Source organism: Erithacus rubecula (genome assembly GCF_903797595.1).
Source record: "Erithacus rubecula genome assembly, chromosome: 26".
Lineage (NCBI taxonomy): Eukaryota > Metazoa > Chordata > Aves > Passeriformes > Muscicapidae > Erithacus > Erithacus rubecula.
Window position 1 is genome coordinate 6,214,554 of NC_136678.1, and position 17,839 is coordinate 6,232,392.

Here is a 17,839-nt window from a genome sequence, read left to right on the forward strand (position 1 = left end):
CAAGATGCCTGCTCACCTCCATGACGTAGAAGGACCAGCCAGGGACCGCATGGGGAAGAGGGAACTGCCAGGCAAGGCTGATCTTCGCCCGCTGTCAGTCACCGGTTTTAGGGATGAAGGAAGGAGAGCTGAGAGCCCAGGGCAGCTCATGCACCAGCTCCCCCTGTCCCAGAGCCACAGAGAGAAGGGAGAGCCCTCGCCAAGTGAGTGCGAAGGGCTGTGTCTGAGCTTGGGCACTGGTATCCCGTGGTGGCCATCGCCATCCCAGGGAGTGTGCTCCCATTTCGTCTCTGTCCCCCGGACCGCTGTCTGCAGGTCCCCGAGCCCCTGTGGGGTCTGCACCGCTTCTGCCCCATGGCCGGGACCCTCCCGGCCGGCCGATCCCGGCTCGCTGCCCGCTCCTGCCCGCACCGGGCGAGCGCAGCCGCCGGCGGGCGCCCGGAGCCCCCGGAGACCCCGAGCCCCCGGAGTCCCGGATCCCCGGAGTCCCCGGAGCCCCCGGAGCCCCCGAGCCCCCGGAGCCCCGGATCCCCGGAGTCCCCGGAGCCCCCGGAGCCCCCGGAGCCCCCGGAGCCCCCGAGCCCCCGGATCCCCGGAGCCCCCGGAACCCCCGGAGCCCCCGGAGCGCGGCTCGCCCTGCGCTTCTCACCCAGCACTGACACCTGGCGGGGACGAGCGCGGGCGGAGCCGGACCCAGTCCCTGCATCCCGCATCTGCACCCCGAAACCCAAATCCCGCATCCACATCCCGCATCCGCACCCTGCATCCCGCATCCGCATCCCGCATTCGCATCCCGCATTCTGAACCCCGCAACCCGCTGAGCCTCTGCTCCGGGCCGGGCCCGACGGGGCGGCCGCGAGCGGCAGCTCCACATCCCCGCGGGTGCGAGCGCGGCGGTGGGAGCGGCCCCGGTGCGGGGCGGCGGCGGGGACAGGAGCCCCGAGGGGGCAGCAGCGAGGAGGGGGCAGGAGTCCGCAGGGGGCAGGAGCTCGGAAGGGGCAGGAGCCCGAAGGAGGCAGGAGCCCGGAGGGGGCAGGAGCCCGGAGGGGGCAGGAACCCCGAAGGGACAAGAGCTCGGAGGGGGCAGCAGCCCGGGGGATCCAGGAGCCCGGAGGGGGCAGCAGCCCGCAGGGGGCTGTCCGACGTGCCCTCGGGGAGGCGGGGGTCGGTCCGGCCGGAGCGGCGGCTCCGCGTCTCTGACTCTGCCCAATGAGAGCCCGCAGCTCGCCGGGCGCCGGCAATATTTGGCCGCGGCCCCCGCGCTCCCATCCCCAGAGCGCGCTCGCCCTCCGCGCACGGACCTCGGTGGCCCGGCCCGGCCCCGCGCCGCTCGGGGGGTGCGGGTCCCGCTGAGCGCCCCGCAGCCCCCGGGGACCCCCTGCAGCAGCAGCAGCATGAGCCCGGGCGCGGGGGCCCAGGCGGGGCTCGCTCGGCAGCGCGGAGCCGGCGGACGCGCCGCGGGGCCGTGACGGGCAGTGCCCCGAGGGGAGCGCGGGCAGGACCCCCTTCCCCGGTCATTTCTCCGTCTGGACCCCGCCCCGGAGAGATATGCTCAGCCCAAACCGCCTGGAAGCGTCTCCTGGGATTGCCGTGGCCCCCGGGCGTGCGGAGTGCGGAGCCTTCCCTCGGACGGCGGGCGCGGCCCCCCGGCTTTGCCTTCCCCTCGTCCTCCTGCTGCTCGCCCTGACGCCCCGCGCCGACTCCTCGTGGTGGTGAGTGAGGGAGGGAGGGAGGGAGTGAGTGGTGGCGAGACTCCGGCCGGAGCTGCGCGGGGCGCGGTCCCGGGACGGGGAGATGGAGATGGGCACGGAGATAGAGATGAGAACGGGGACGGGTGGGGATGCGGATGGGGATGCGGACGGGAGAGGCCGAGTAGGGGTCGGGGCAGCGGCGGCAGGAGCGCAGCGAGCCCCGCAGTGCCGCAGCCGGCGCCCAGCGCCCGACGGGGAGCGGCCGGGACCGCACCGGCTCCACCTGCGCGGCTCCGGCGCCGTCCCGGGCTCCCAGGGCAGAGCGGCGGAGAGGACGCGCCCCGGGGCCGCTGCCGAGGCTTCCCTCGGTCACCGCGGCGGTCACCGGCACCCCGCGTCCCGAAAATCCGCCGCTCCTTCCCTGGGGATGGGACTTGCCGCGGGGAGCTCCGGCTCTGCCGGGGAGCAGAACCCCGTGCGCTGCGACACCTCCGACGGCAGCGCTCCCCGGGCACGGCGGGGATGAGCAGGATGAGCCCCTCGGTCCGGCTCGGACCGGGGGCTGCCTGCACTGTTACATTACTTTGCTCCTGGGAAGCGAAAAGATAATGTCCCCCTTCCTTTAGATAAGATGAGGCTTTGTAACAGACAGAAATTACTGTAACAAAAACCTCCTGGAAATTAGTGTCCTCCTGCCCCTGTTCGTGTAACAATGAAAATTCATCTAAGCAGAATGACAGTAAACAAGGATTGAGAAGTTTTCCAAGCGACCCTGTGCGGTATCAGTAGTTCAGCAACACTGGAGGAAAAAAAAATAGTTGGCTGCAGAAAAGTTCTCAGTGTCCCCCACCCTGTAAAAGTCTTCTCTAATCTTGTGGAAAACAGTGTTTTCCATGCCAATCTCATCATCATTAACAGACCGCGGCGGATGAGGCAAAACTCAATCAAGTTCAACCCATCTGCCACTGAAAGAAAACGGCAGTTTCTGGAAATTCTCAGCTACCGTGGAGCGCTCTGTAAGGACCCGGGAGCGCTTAAGAGTCGTGGCGATAGCACAAGTATTGGCGGAGTTTGAGAGCACGTCTGGGCTGGCATCCCCAGAAGGGCGAGCGCAGGGCGAGAAGGGCGGCTGGGAAACTGCGGGCGGGAGGAGCGGGGCCAGGGCACAGGCTGCGAGGGCAGCTGCTGGCAACCAAGAGCAAAAGCAGCTTCTTCAACAGACCACAAAATGCTCTGGGGGGCAAAAAGCAGAAAGAGCAACGCTGTTCACAGCCGTGCCCAGAGGAGCTTTCTCGAAGTCTGGTCAGCTGAGGGGAGCTGGAATCACTGGGAGAGAAATGAGTCAGTGCTCAGTGCTGGGGAGTCTCAGGTTGGTACAAGCACCGACCTGGCTTCCAGAGCCGGCTCTGCCCCAACCCTGCAGGGCAGGTGAAGGCAGGACGGCTTCTGAGGGCAAGGTGAGGTTGCTAAAATGCAAAAAGCTGAGGAAGGAAGGAAGGGACAGTGGAGGAGTAGGATTATTTCCATTATCGCGGAGGCTGGAGAAAGAGAGAATGGTTAGAGCTGAGGAGTGGGTTCATGGGATAACACGGCTGGGAAAAAGGAGGAATGGAACAGTCACAGCATCATCTGCTCAGAGGTGGGCAGTTCTGGTAACACACGTCGATGCTGCCTGAAGGGTGAAAATTCCTTCTTTAGGAGGAGTGCTAAAACCGCCTGTTTCCCCGCGGTCTGCCCTATTCCGAGTGCGTGTCGCTTCCCAGCAAGCGGGAGGAAAACCAGCCACGTTTTAAGCTTCGGTAGCTGTGGCTTGTTGGGAGGAAGCTGGATTTAGCTCCCACAGCAGTTTGTGCTCTCGGCTCGCAGGCCGGTCCCCGCTGGCAGCTCGAGGGAGAGGAGAGCAGGGCAGGGCAGCCCCACGGCCCCGGGGCAGCCGGCACCAAGCCTTGGGACATGTCTGCCGAGCAGCACTGGTCCCAACGACCTTAAATATGTTACTTTTAAAAAAACAAACAAACAAAAAATAGGAATGGAATGTATTAGACTCTTAAGATTCACACTTTCAATTGAACTTTCTCTTCTGGAAAGCAGAACATTCCTAAGGAAAGCCTAAATTGAACAGAGTGCTGTTGTGCTGGACGTGTCAGTCCTGATAAAATAGCGTGTTTAGATGAAATTGTGTTTTACTGAAAATGGTTTCAGCCAGCTGCGGTTTGGGAAAAAAGTCGTTCAGTGATTTGCATAGGTTTCCAAGCACATCTTTAGCACCACTGATATTACAGTAAATACATTTGGTGGTGCATCATCGTTCCTTATTTTAATTATTATTGCCAAATTCTTCTAGGGATTCACACACAATAAACTTGTGGAACTAGAGGAAATGCTTCTCATTTTCAGAGTCAACTTTTTAAGTAGTTTAATAGGAAAAACCGGGTCCCCTCTGATCACAGTACATGGAAAGGAAATATCAACCAAATGTTTCTTCTAAACAACTGCAAATTATTAATTTTCAGTGACGTCAGGCATGGCCCAACCGCCTCGCATAAAGGCCAGGAATTGGTGAACTTTGGCATCCGAAAGAGCGGCTCGGGTGGGAGTGTGTGCTCGGAGCAGGGGCAGGGGACAGGTTGGGGACGCTGGGCCGGGCTCCGCAGGGACCAACAGGGACAGCGGGGTGGCTGTGGGGAGCAGCACCCTCGCAGAAAGGCTTCCAGACTCCAAAGTGCTCCTTAGCAACAAAATACCAGCTGAAACACAGACAGAAATTAAGAAGGAATGCAACGGGAAAATCCCTAAATCCCGTTTACACTTGCGTGCGCTCGGCAGCGAGAGCAGCATCGCCGGGGGACGGCGGCTGGCAGGGCTGTGCCCCGCCCGGCCCCGAAAGCGGCCTCCGAAATTCCTCTGCAAAGATTCGGGAGATTAGACAAATGTTGCTTATAAACATAAACTGTGCAATAAACAAACTTGCTGTAAATAACTAAGTAGGGTTTAGCCGCTATTGAGAGCCCGGCGAGCTGTTCTGGTGTGGAAAGCCATTCTGAAATTAAAGGTTTGGCTAAGGGAAAACGCACACAAAGCCCTGTGTGCCCCCCTGCATCCCACCCTCACACACCCCACACTCCTGCGACCTACGCAGATGCCCCCCAGGTCCCCAGCTCACCAAATCCTTGTTAGCTAACTTATTTATTGCTAACCACAGCCCTTGGAAACTATAAATATTTTATTTCATCTGGCATTGGAACAGATGGGAGGCATCAGGCTCCCAAAGAGATAAAACAAATCTGTGGAAGAGAATCTCAAGTTTGGGTGTGGGTTGGAGAGGGTGTAGGAGCCTGGCAGCCACATGGGGCAGCCCGTGGTGCTGCCAGGATATGGGGGCTCCAGGAGAGCTGCTGTGTGTGATGCCCATGAGGGGATTTTGAGGGATGACCAGTCCAGAGCCAGGCAGACATCATGGTCCATCTCCCTGCTCGGCCAAGGAAGGAGGAGAGTGTTTATGGGCGTGGAAACCATACCCAGGGCAAATCATGAAGCAGGAGTGCCCACGGCTCCCTGTGTGCCAGAGCAACCCCTGGACACGGCGCCAGGCTCTGGCCAAGGGCTTGGCAAGGACACCCCCACTCAGATGGAGAAGGGCACATTCCCACCACCATGGGCTCCTGGCTGTGCTCCCACCAGTGCTCCTCTCCAGGATTTGCCATGTGTTTCCACTGTGACACCACGGAGGCCCAGGTACAGTGGATGGGCACAAGGAGTGATGGAAAAATGGAGCCACACGTGTGTGGATCTAGGGTATAGGATACAGGAGAGAGGGGCTCATTTAGGCAGGCATCATGCTAAGGTGTGTGGGAGGGGAAATAGCATAAATAGGAATGTTTGACATGAAGCCAAGGGTAGGAGAGCTGCACGGAGGAACTCCAGAGTAACCCTGGGGTGGGGGGCGCCGCTCCTCCCCTCCGTGCCAGTCTCAGCTGGGCAGACCCGCAGCAGCCCCCCCAGAGGAGGCCTTTGCCAGCAGAGGGTCTCTTAGGCTGCCTGGGGGCTCTGGGGTTGTGTCCCCATGGCTGTGATCCCATCCTGTGCCGTGGATGAGCCATGGCCTCTGCCACCAGCAGCATCACCCTTTGTGTCTCGGCACTGCTGCAGATACAGAACCACAGAACCACAGAACCACAGAACCACAGAACCACAGAACCACAGAACCACAGAGCCACAGAGCTACAGAGCCACAGAGCCACAGAACCACAGAACCACAGAACCACAGAGCCACAGAACCACAGAGCCACAGAACCACAGAACCACAGAAACACAGAACCACAGAGCCACAGAACCACAGAGCCACAGAGCCACAGAACCACAGAGCCACAAAGCCACAGAGCCACAGAACCACAGAGCCACAGAGCCACAGAGCCACAGTACCACAGAGCCACAGAACCACAGAGCCACAGAACCACAGAGCCACAGAGCCACAGAACCACAGAACCACAGAGCCACAGAGCCACAGAACCACAGAGCCACAGAGCCACAGAGCCACAGAACCACAGAACGGGTTGGGAGAGACCCTAAAGCAGCCAGTTGCAGCCCCCTGCCATGGGCAGGGCACAGAGCTCCAGGAGCAGAGTTGCCGTGTCCGAGGGGAGAGGACGTGCAGCGCTCGGGACACGGCGATCCCGCTGCTGTCAGAGCTGTGCAGAGCTGTGCAGAGCTGTGCAGAGCACTTTGCATGGCAATAAAAGCACGAGGTCAGTGACCAGGAAGTCTTTATCCCGAGGCGCCCCGCAGCTCTGGCTGTCCAGGCAGCCATGCTGTGAAAAATAAGTTTTAAAGTAACGTCAGGCTGATGGAGAATGAACCCCATGGCCTTTGCAGCAGCCCTGGTGTTCTTGGTTAGGGTGGATGGAACAGATGGGTTCTCTCAGTCACTCTGCGCCATTATAATAATCCTAACTGTGCTGCTCAGTCCATTTTTCATTAGGGTCACTTTCACCTATGGGAAATCTTTCTTAGAAAGAAATGCAGAAGCAAAAAATCTTTCTGTCCTTCCAAACTCATTAGCTTTTAGTATTACCAAAAGTGATTTCAGCAGTGCCATGAGGAGATCTGTGCTGGGCCAGAGTGGAAACACAGCTTTTTCTTGGACAGCTCACACCCAACACACAGGATGTGCCACAGAAAAGAGAATTGTACATCCAGCTTTATTACTAGAGGCTGTCTTACCTCCCACATTTGAGCAAAGGACTTTGAAATCTGGGGAGAAAAGAAATTGATTCCTGAGGGTAAAGCTATTGTCAAAATGGCGTATTTTTAATGAACCATTATTTTGTATTTATGCACCACCAACAATGCCCCTGAGGAACAGCTTTCACCCACTGCAGACCAAAGTTTTCAGACCTCAGTTTTCAGACTGCTGTTACAAAAAGCCTCCCACATCTGCCTGTGGGACAGCACATTACAGCACCCATCTGCTGCATCTGCCCAGACCACAGAGTTTGAGTCCTCCTCACAGAAACTCCACCCCAGTGACTGCACAGAGTGCAGGAAAACCAGAGAGGCGGCTCTGACCAGGATCTGAAGGCAGACAGCTTTAAAAGAGGGATGCACAAGAAAGAGAAAGATACCAGTGCAGAAAATGAAAAACATGTCCCTTGTGTGACACTGGTAGTGGCTCAGCATTATGATATTAAAAATTATTGAAGTGAGTCTAAGACTCTCAACAGACAGAGTAGTGGCTCTGAGTGAGGAAATTAGGACTATTAATCACTCAAAGGTGTTAACAATTCCAGCAGGCCAGGATGGCCCTGTTCCCAGTGGGGCTTAATAAAATACCCAGGGCTTGTAATACTAAAATAATATCTCAGATGTTTATAGCACCTTGCAACCCAAAGCGCTTGGCAGTTGGCTGTAAATCGTCTGCCACAGCAGGGAGAGCAGAGGAAGGAAGGTGCAGCATCCTTGGGAAGTATGCAAAGAACTCGAGGAGGTGAAGTGCTGCCAGGCATGATGGAATTTGCTCTTTAGCAGGCAAAGAGGCAGGGATGTTGGATTTGATCCGATCTGCACTAGCTGCCTCTGACAGCTGCCTGTGGCTTCCTAGCCAGATGGGCCCCAGGAGATGCAGTCCCGGGGCTCCGTGGGGATCAGGATGGGATCAGAGATGCAGTCTGGGGCTGTGGGGATCAGGATGGGATCAGGATGGGATCAGAGATGCAGTCCGGGGCTCCGTGGGCAGGATGGGATCAGGATGGGATCAGGAGATGCAGTCCGGGGCTCCGTGGGGATCAGGATGGGATCAAGATGGGATCAGGAGATGCAGTCCGGGGCTCCGTGGGCAGGATGAGCCCCAGGAGATGCAGTCCGGGGCTCCGTGGGGATCAGGATGGGATCAGGATGGGATCAGGATGGGATCAGAGATGCAGTCCGGGGCTGTGGGGATCAGGATGGGATCAGGAGATGCAGTCCCGGGGCTCTGTGGAGATCAGGATGGGATCAGGATGGGATCAGAGATGCAGTCCGGGGCTCCGTGGGCAGCACGGGAGCAGGACCCGTCCAGCACAGAGCCGAGCGGGGCGGCGAGCACAGCCTGCACGCTGCCAAGTCAATAGATGCGTCTGCCTCTGGTTTGCATGTTTATCTTAGAAGCAATTTAGGTTTCTCCTTGTTTACAAGAGCCAAAGTCAGCAGGCTCTCCACAAGAACAACAGCTTGGAAGGCAACGCGTGACGAGCGTCTCCTGCTCCCTCGAGCCTCCCTCCGGCTGCACCCTGCGGCTCCCAGGGATGGACAGGGCAGGGCTCGGCCCTCAGCTCCAGAACACCTGCCCGTGGAGCAGGCTCCGTGCTCTGCTCGGCTGCTGCCCGGAGCGGGCAGGGAGGGCGGGCGGGGGTCAGCCCCGCAGCCCCGCAGGGAACCCCCGCACACCCGCCGCTGGCAGCCGGCTCGGGGAAATGGGAAATGGGAAATGGGAAATGGGAAATGGGAAATGGGAAATGCCCCCGGCCTGGGACTGCACGCGGATCTGCAAGAGGCGACCCTGCAGGGCTCAGAGGGATGGTGCCAGCCCCTCACCCGAGCTGCACAAACAGCTCTGCCCTCGGCAAAGGGCGATGCCGGGGCTTTCTGCACCCTCGGCAGGCAGCAGCAGATGGAATCCCGCCGGACGGGGTGGGGGATTGCTATCCCCACATGCACTTAATTATCCACTCCCTTCTCCCTGCCTCCCAGCTCCTCCTCACTGCAGGCTCCCGCTGCTGCCTCTCTCCTCCCAGCCCTGAAGTCCGGGCCTGAGCAGCCTCCAGCATCAGAAGTTTTGTCTCACAGACTTTTCTGAACTCAGGGCTTGGGTTTTGTGGGGTTTTTTTTAAGCTGGAAAAATGCAGATTCCCCCAGAGCACAGCACTGCAGAAGTGTGCCACTTCCAGCATAACTTCATTTGTTTGAAACCTAAGTTCTGATAAGGCAGCTGGGGACTTCTCAGAACATCCATTGTCCTTCCCATTGCAATGTTTTTAAAATGTCACAGAATTTGGGAAATAAAATTAGAAGGGATGCTTTAATCTATCCAAAACAAATGTTTGGATTTTTTCCTTCCCAAAACTCAGTTTGGCAGAATTTTCTGATGTTTCTCGTCCTGCTCCATTTCAGAGTAACTGAACCCAACAGGAGCATTTCTCACCAAGTGGAAGCTTTAGTCTTTGCCGAGATCACCACAGCCTTTCCAGGACAGGGGGGGAATTTTCCCTTCAGTTGTGTTAGGTTTCAGTACATAAACTCTGACGGAATGCTGCAGGCACTGCTGTAAATCCGCTGCCCCAGGCAGAGGGAGATGCAGGCACTGACCCTGGCAGTTCTGGGTGCACATGGCGAGGTGCTGCTGCAGCACTTGGTGCCCTTCACTCCTTCCACTTTCTCCTGCTGATAATGTTTACTCTGATCTGGGTATTTGGCAGAAGAATTAAGGAGAAGTAATTAGCTTCCAGTGTGAAAAAGGGAGTGCCTAGTGTTTATCTTGTCTGGAGGGTTTCCCTTGATCTCGGTCTCCCAGGGGATGTGTTAGTGCTTTATCCATCACTCTCCAGCCCGGGAGGCAGCTCTGCTGCCAGCTGCTGTCCCAGCCTGCTGCACTGCACTGGACACCAGTGCCCCAGCCCCACAAGCTCCCTGCTGACGTGGCCCATCAGAGAGCATTTTCCATTTCCAGCTTCCCCAGCATCCCTTTTCTCCAGCAAAGAGGAGCTTTGGCTACTTCTGAAATCTCCATGCTGCAGCCTGCTGCCTCCCAGCATCTCGCCACTGCTCTTGCCTGCACAGGCAGGGATAACCCAGCCATCCCCATTCTTGCTGGGCAGAATGAATTTAGGGCTGGGGAGCTGACCGTGCTTCCCCACAGGAGCTGTGCAGTCTCACTGTGCCATCATCCAGCTGTGGGTGCCCTTCTGCCCTGCCCTGGCCCCGAGCCCCTCACAGCCTGGGGCAGCTCTCACAGCCTGGGACAGCTCTCACAGCCTGGGGCAGCTCTCTCTCACAGCCTGGGGCAGCTCTCACAGCCTGGGGCAGCTCTCTCTCACAGCCTGGGGCAGCTCTCACAGCCTGGGGCAGCTCTCTCTCACAGCCTGGGGCAGCTCTCACAGCCTGGGACAGCTCTCACAGCCTGGGGCAGCTCTCTCTCACAGCCTGGGGCAGCTCTCACAGCCTGGGGCAGCTCTCTCTCACAGCCTGGGGCAGCTCTCACAGCTTGGGGCAGCTCTCACAGCCTGGGGCAGCTCTCTCTCACAGCCTGGGGCAGCTCTCACAGCTTGGGGCAGCTCTCACAGCCTGGGGCAGCTCTCTCTCACAGCCTGGGGCAGCTCTCACAACCTGGGACAGCTCTCACAGCCTGGGGCAGCTCTCTCTCACAGCCTGGGGCAGCTCTCACAGCCTGGGGCAGCTCTCTCTCACAGCCTGGGGCAGCTCTCTCTCACAGCTTGGGGCAGTTCTCACAGCCTGGGGCAGCTCTCACAGCCTGGCACGAGAAAGGCAGTGAAACTTCCATGGTCAGCAGTGCTCCAGGAACTCCAGTTGGCTTTTCTTTCCCAAACAGCTTCTGCCACTTCTGTGCTTCTCTGCTTCAGGATGAAAGGCTGTGGAGCGTGCCTGTGACAATAATGCTCACTGTCCCTTGGTGTCTGGGCTTGCAAAGCCATGGGGAGCTGGGTTTATTATCCTCAGCTCCAGCCCCAGATGAACTTGTGTTTCTGCCAGCATTTAAACAAAATATTTTAAATGAGGGAACAGATCCCATTGCTTTCTGTGCTCGCAGGGCTTTCCTCAGCCTGGGAGCTCTCTCTGGGGTAGATAGAAGTGAGAGAACATGTCCAGAGAGAGAGAATGAAATATTGTCCAAGCCTATTGCTTTTTATTATTATTGAAGGAAGGTTTTTGCTTCCAGTTTGGAGGTTAGAAAAAAATCTGAATATCACCCAAACCTCATCCCTTCCAGCCAGAATCCCAGCTCCGCGCTCTGCAGCAATAGTCATGCTCGAGCACAAGCAGCCAGAGGGGTGAGCGGGTGGTGCAGGCGGGAGCTGACTGGGATGGAAAATTCCATGTTGCTGCCATTGTCCGGGATGGTGTGAGAGTGCGGGGCAGAGCTCGGGGCCCTCCCTCCCCCGAGGCTGTGGAACGCTGCCCATGGGCTCAGCCAGGCTCTGCTGAGCTGCTGCTGCCTTTCTGCTCCGAGTTCCAGCTCTCTCCCCGCTGCTGCAGGGAGGGGACCAGGATCCAGGCAGGATCCAGGCAAGAGAGGAGCCACAGCACGGTTCTATCGGTTATGGAGCTTCAGGGCGTGAGAATAAATGTTCAGGAGATGCACAGAGAGGAATGGACAGTGTGAGTGAGGAGCACAGCACCAAGAGGTGAAGCCTGCTCCTCTTCCTCCCTCACCAGCATGGCACAGGTGCCTGTGCCGGGGCGTTCCTGAGGAATGCAGGCAGGAGACAGGGCAGAGGCTGCCCGAGCCAGCCTGGCTCAGCTGGGCTCCATCCTGCTGCGCTCAGCAGCGCCGGGCGGCAGCGCGGGGCTGGGACTCGGGAAGAGGCTGCGAGGGAGGTTTTGCACATCAGCAAGTTTCTCTCTGCTGCCCCGGGAGTTGACACAGCCCAGGCTTATGGGAGGCATCCCGTGACTCACAGCACCCCGAGCTGGCTGTCTGCTGGGGGAGACAGGCTCCACAGACTGCCTGCTCCTTCTGCAGCCACGCACACACTGAGAACAGCTCTGCTTGCTCCTGGCTGCTGCACCTCGGGGTTATTACACCGAACAAAACCAGTGATGGCTCAGCTGTGCCCTGACCCTGCGCCCTGCCTGTGTGACCCACAGCCCCAGGCAGCCCCATGCCAAGGGGATGCTGCAGGGGGGCACATTGCTGTGTAGAGACACTGAGCAGAGCCTGCAGCAGCTCTGACACAGCTAGAAAGGAAAGAGGGAAAGCTAGACTTTAATAGAAGACCCACTAAGCAGGGTGAGGACCTAGAGTCACTTGGTTTGTTCAGCTGGAGAGGAGGGGACTGAAGTCAGACCTCCCTGGGGTCTGCAGCTTCCTCCTGAGGGGCAGTGGGGGGGCAGCTCTGACCTCTGCTCTCTGTGACCAGGGACAGGACCCAAGAGTGACCAAGACAGGACCCTGGAGTGCCGTCAGAGGAGGTTTAGGCTGGATGTTGGGAAAAGGTTCTCCTCACAGAAGGTGGTTGGGGCTCCCCAGTGCAGTGGTCACGGCCCCAAGGCTGCCAGAGTTCAAGAAGTGTTTAGACAATCCTGTGAGTCACAGGGTGGTATTTTGGGGAGTCTGTGCAGGGCCAGGGGTGGGAGTGGGTGATGCTGGTGTGTCCCGTGGCTCCGAGGGGGCTCGGGCAGTGACGGCGCCGCTCTCTCCGCAGGTACATCGGGGCCCTGGGCGCCAGGGTGATCTGCGACAACATCCCCGGGCTGGTGAACAAGCAGCGCCAGCTGTGCCAGCGCTACCCTGACATCATGCAGTCGGTCGGGGAGGGAGCCAAGGAGTGGATCCGCGAGTGCCAGCACCAGTTCCGGCACCACCGCTGGAACTGCAGCACCCTGGACCGCGACCACACCGTCTTCGGCCGGGTCATGCTGCGAAGTAGGTTCTGCCTGTCCCCCTCCCACCACGGGCCTTGTCCTCCTGGGACAGTCTCTCCTCCCTCTGGGCTGCCATGCCCAGGGGCTTGGATTACTCCCTGAGGGGAGCTTTGCCTTTCCTTGCAAATTAATCAAGTAATAATGGGAGAAGAGCGCTGCGTTTGGAATAGCTGCACCAGATGAGATGGAGCAGGGGGAGCACTGGGAGACAAGGGGGAAGGAGGAGACACCTCCAGAGAACAGGCTCATATGTAAACAGTAATGGGATATATAAATATTTGGAGAGCAGGGTTGGCCAGGACTCAGCAATTCACGTGGGAACTGGCTGTTCCCTCGCATGGCAAGGGAGGCAAGGCACAGATGCAGCCCCAGTCCTTGCTTCAGGCTCCCAGGTGGAGCAGGACTGTGGCTCTGGGGCAGGTGCCAGCCCTGCACAAAGAACTGCCCGGGAGAGCAGGTGAGGGACAGATACAGCACAAGCTGGGATGCACCCAAGAAATGCACCCAAGGGACAGAAGAAAGGCAGGAGGGCACAGGGATGGGGTGGCCCCAGAGCAGGAGCAGCATCGTGGGCTGCAGCAGCCCTGGCAGTGCTCTGGGAGCAAACAGGCCCTAGGAGCCTCAGCACAGGCAGCAGCACTGCAGGACAGATGCTGCTGCATCCCATGACGTGCGGGAGCATCCAGCATGTGGCCTCCAAATCAGAAGCGGCTGGGAGACTCTTCCCACCCGCAGCTTGTATGGAGGACACGTGAGCACACAGCAGGAGCTGAGTGGGGCTTGCTCCCAGCTGCCAGGGCAAGGGGCAGCTGCCCGTGGGTGGACAAGCAGCAGAGCCAGAGGCCAGAAGCCTGATCTGACTGGAGGAAGGGGACTGGAGGGGTGGGCAGCACCCACCCTGCCATGCTGCAGCCTGCCTGCTCAGCCTCCCTGTTCCCAGCACCTTTTCTCCCGCTCACATCCTCTCCTGGCAAAGGATGGGGAATGATGAAAGCTCCTTGCCACAGCCCCATCCTGCGAGGCCCAAAGAGAGCTCTGCAGCCTTTGAAGTTGCTTTCAAAGGCTCTCGAAATGAAGACTAACATGGTTTTGATTTGCAGCTTCTTTTACAACATTATAAAAACAGCTGCGAACTTGAACCAGAGACATAAAATAGCAGGCAGCAAGCTGTGCTGTGCTGTGCGGGGCGAGCCCGGGGGGCTGGGGCTGTCCCTGCACCCTGCACGGCGCTGGCAGGGGGACAGTGGCTGGGGCAGAGGGAGCTGGCTGCTCTCTGCACCCCGGCCATGTACCCTGGGCATTGCAACGAGCAGGAAGGGCTCCAGGGAAGCCGAGGCTGGATGCTGTGGGCACCAGAGGTGGCTGGGCTTGGCTTGCCCGCTGGCAGGATGGTCTCGCTGCCCATGCCTGGTACTCAGCACAGCCTGGCTCACTCACTCCCCATGCCTGTCCCTGTCCCTGTCCCATCCCTGTCCTATCCCTGTCCCTGTCCCTGCCCCGTCCCTGTCCCTGTCCCATCCCTGTCCCTGTCCCATCCCTGTCCCTGTCCCTGTCCCTGTCCCATCCCTGTCCCTGTCCCTGTCCCTGTCCCTGTCCCATCCCTGTCCCTGTCCCTGTCCCATCCCTGTCCCTGTCCCTGTCCCATCCCTGTGCCATCCCTGTCCCTGGCAGGCAGCAGGGAGGCCGCCTTTGTCTACGCCATCTCCTCGGCCGGGGTGGTCTATGCCATCACTCGTGCCTGCAGCCAGGGCGAGCTCAAGGTGTGCAGCTGTGACCCGCTCAAGAGGGGCCGCGCCAGGGACGAGCGCGGGGAGTTCGACTGGGGCGGCTGCAGCGACAACATCAACTACGGCGTCCGCTTTGCCAAAGCCTTCGTGGATGCCAAGGAGAAAAAAGTGAAGGATGCCCGGGCGCTGATGAACCTGCACAACAACCGCTGCGGGAGGATGGTGAGTGCAGCAGAGCCCAGCTCGCCCACCCTGGGGCCTTCAGCAGGGGCTGGGCAGAAACAGCACGGCCGGAGGAGTGGGGCCTGGGGCAGCTGGCAGGGCAGTTCCTGCTGTGGGCAAGGCTGGCTGCTGCCCTGCCCTCCCAGCGCTCCCCTGCCCTAGGGAACGGCCCCACGGGGATGGCAGCACCTCCTCACCTCTGCCTCCTGTGTCCTCGCTGATGCTGGCACACAGCCCCCAGCTCCCATCAGCAGCCCCATCCCACACAGCCAAGGGCTGATGAGCTGCGCCAGGAATGAGTAGACTGGTGCAGGATCTGATGCCCACTGGTCCTTACCCATCCTTCTTCCCACAGGCTGTGAAGCGCTTCCTGAAGCTGGAGTGCAAATGCCACGGGGTCAGCGGCTCCTGCACACTAAGGACTTGTTGGCTGGCAATGTCAGATTTTCGAAAAACAGGGGATTACCTAAGGAAGAAATACAATGGGGCCATCCAGGTGACAATGAATCAGGATGGCACTGGCTTCACAGTGGCCAACAAGAACTTCAGGAAGCCCACAAAAACAGATCTGGTGTATTTTGAGAACTCACCTGATTACTGCGTGATGGACAAGTCAGCAGGTAAAACCCAGAGCTCCAGTCATTACCCAAAAGCATCTCTTCCTCTCTGCCCGACAGGGCAGCAGCTCCCAGCTAGCCCAGCCTGGGGGCTCAGCTCCACACTCAATCCCAGTCTTTGGAGAGGGGGTAACCCAGACCCAGAGTCCCTACAGCACCCCAACACCTGCACAGGCAGGGCTGCAATTGTCCAAAATCCCCAGGCTTTACACTGAGGCCCAAACCCATCAGGTTTCTGTCATCACAGAGTGGGTGTGATGAGAGCCTGTTCCATGCACAGAGGGGCTGCAGAGAGCCCATCCCTGTCTCCTGCAGCTCTTATGCTCTGGCAGCAGCCAACACAGGCTCTAGCAGTGAGTGTGGGAAGGGGCCATGCAGATTCCCATAGAAACCCAGAATGAGGGACATGAGAGACACCAAAGCTGCATCCCTGGGTGGGCTTTTGGCATCCCATGTCCGTAAAGCACAGCAAGTGCAGGCTTCAGATGATGTCTTTGGGGACCCCAGTGCAGCACTGTGACAGGAACAGTGACAGAAACAGTGACAGTGCAGTGATAGGAACATGCAGTTTCCCCACTAACGAATTGCACCAAGGCACCCCTGCAGACGGAGGTTCCGTGCCAGCAGCAGCCCTGGGTGGGTGGGTGGGTAGGGCACGCTGGCACAACGTCCCCTGACCCGCGGGCAGGGCATTCTGCACACTGCCCCGCTGTCCCTGACCCGCGGGCAGGACATGCTGCCCCTACCCCTGCCCTTGCCCCTACCCCTGACCGTATCCCTGCCCCTGCCCCGCTGCCCCTGCCCTGCCCGTGCCCTCCCCTGCCCTGCCCTGCCCCTGCCCTGCCCTGTCCCTGCCCCTGCCCGTGGCCTGTCCCTGCCCTGCCCCTGCCCTGTCCCCGCTGCCCCCGCCCTGCCCCTGCCCCTGTCCCGACCTGCCCCTGTCCCTGCCCCTGTCCCCGCCCTGCCCTGTCCCCGCTGTCCCTGTCCCCGCTGCCCCTGCCCTGCCCCGCCCTGCCCTGTCCCCGCTGTCCCTGCCCCTGTCCCTGCCCTGCCCTGTCCCTGTCCCTGCCCCGCCCTGCCCTGTCCCTGCCCTGTCCCTGCCCTGTCCCCCCTGCCCCTGTCCCTGCCCTGCCCTGTCCCCGCTGTTCCTGCCCCTGTCCCTGCCCTGTCCCCGCCCTGTCCCTGCCCCTGCTCCTGCCCTGTCCATGCCCTGTCCCTGCCCTGTCCCCGCCCTGCCCTGTCCCTGCCCCGCCCTGCCCTGTCCCTGTTCCTGCCCTGTCCCTGTCCCTGCCCCTGTCCCTGCCCCTGCCCTGTCCCTGCCCCTGTTCCTGCCCCTGTCCCTGCCCCTGTCCCTGCCCTGTCCCCGCTGTCCCTGCCCCTGTCCCCGCTGTCCCTGTCCCTGTCCCCGCTGTCCCTGCCCCTGTCCCTGCCCTGCCCTGTCCCTGCCCTGTCCCTGCCCTGCCCTGTCCCTGCCCTGTCCCCGCTGCCCCTGCCCTGTCCCTGCCCTGTCCCTGCCCTGTCCCCGCAGGCTCCCTGGGCACAGCTGGCCGCATCTGCAGCAAGGCGTCGCGCGGCACCGACGGCTGCGAGGTGATGTGCTGCGGGCGCGGCTACGACACCACGCGCGTCACGCGCGTCACCAAGTGCGAGTGCAAGTTCCACTGGTGCTGCGCCGTGCGCTGCAAGGAGTGCCAGGACACTGTGGACGTGCACACCTGCAAAGCGCCCAAGCGCGCCGAGTGGCTGGACCAGACCTGAGGGGGCGGCGGCGCCCAGAAGGAGCCGCTGCCGCCCCTCGCAGTGGTTTAAACCCCCGTGCCCTGAGGGCCGCGATGTTCCGGGAGCTGGAGTTCAACTGCATGGCTTTTATTTAATGAATTCTGCAAAGCACTAAGGAAAGGACCGCAGTTCCCAGGAGGTGCTGTGCGCCCTTCGGTGTGCTCGGCAAAATCCCCGACCCGGCAGGAGGCTGCGACCCTCGGGACGGTGCCGGCGGGTCGGGCTCGAGGACTGACGGTCGGGAGTGATGGCTGAGGAATCCTGCACCTGCCCGGAGAACCCACCTTCCAGTAAAGCTTCACCGGTGAAAAACACTAGTTCAGAATAATCCGCTCTTGCAAAAGCATTCCTGCTTTTTCTTTCTTGCAAGGCAGAGGAAGGGTGCTGTGAATCCGTGACACAGCTCCATGGTGCCCGTGCTTCCCTCGAGCAGACCTGGCACATCTCACTAACCCCTCTGAGCAAGAGTCACCTCTGCACGAGGCTTGTCCCTGTGTCCCCAGCACAGGGAGCTGTGGCTTGGAACTGAACCCTGCAGGAGATGAACGCCACCTCTAGATGCTGGTGGACACAAGGGGCTGGAGAGAGCAGTGAAACCTGAGAACTTCCTGGTAGGTTCTGAAGTCAATGATACAGCAGCATCTCTGTACAACTCACTTGTATGTTGTGT

At 59.7% G+C, this 17,839-nt stretch overlaps 1 protein-coding gene across 1 annotated transcript; it reads left to right on the plus strand.

Moving 5' to 3' along the window:
- Window positions 1–1,173: 1,173 nt before the first annotated feature.
- On the plus strand, window positions 1,174–17,177 carry WNT2B (Wnt family member 2B). Its single transcript, XM_079327312.1, has 5 exons — window positions 1,174–1,712; window positions 12,605–12,825; window positions 14,496–14,773; window positions 15,129–15,393; window positions 16,919–17,177. Exons 1-5 carry the CDS (start codon window positions 1,549–1,551, stop codon window positions 17,146–17,148), a joined length of 1,158 nt encoding a protein of 385 aa, XP_079183438.1. The 5' UTR covers window positions 1,174–1,548; the 3' UTR covers window positions 17,149–17,177.
- The last annotated feature ends 662 nt before the right edge of the window (window positions 17,178–17,839 follow it).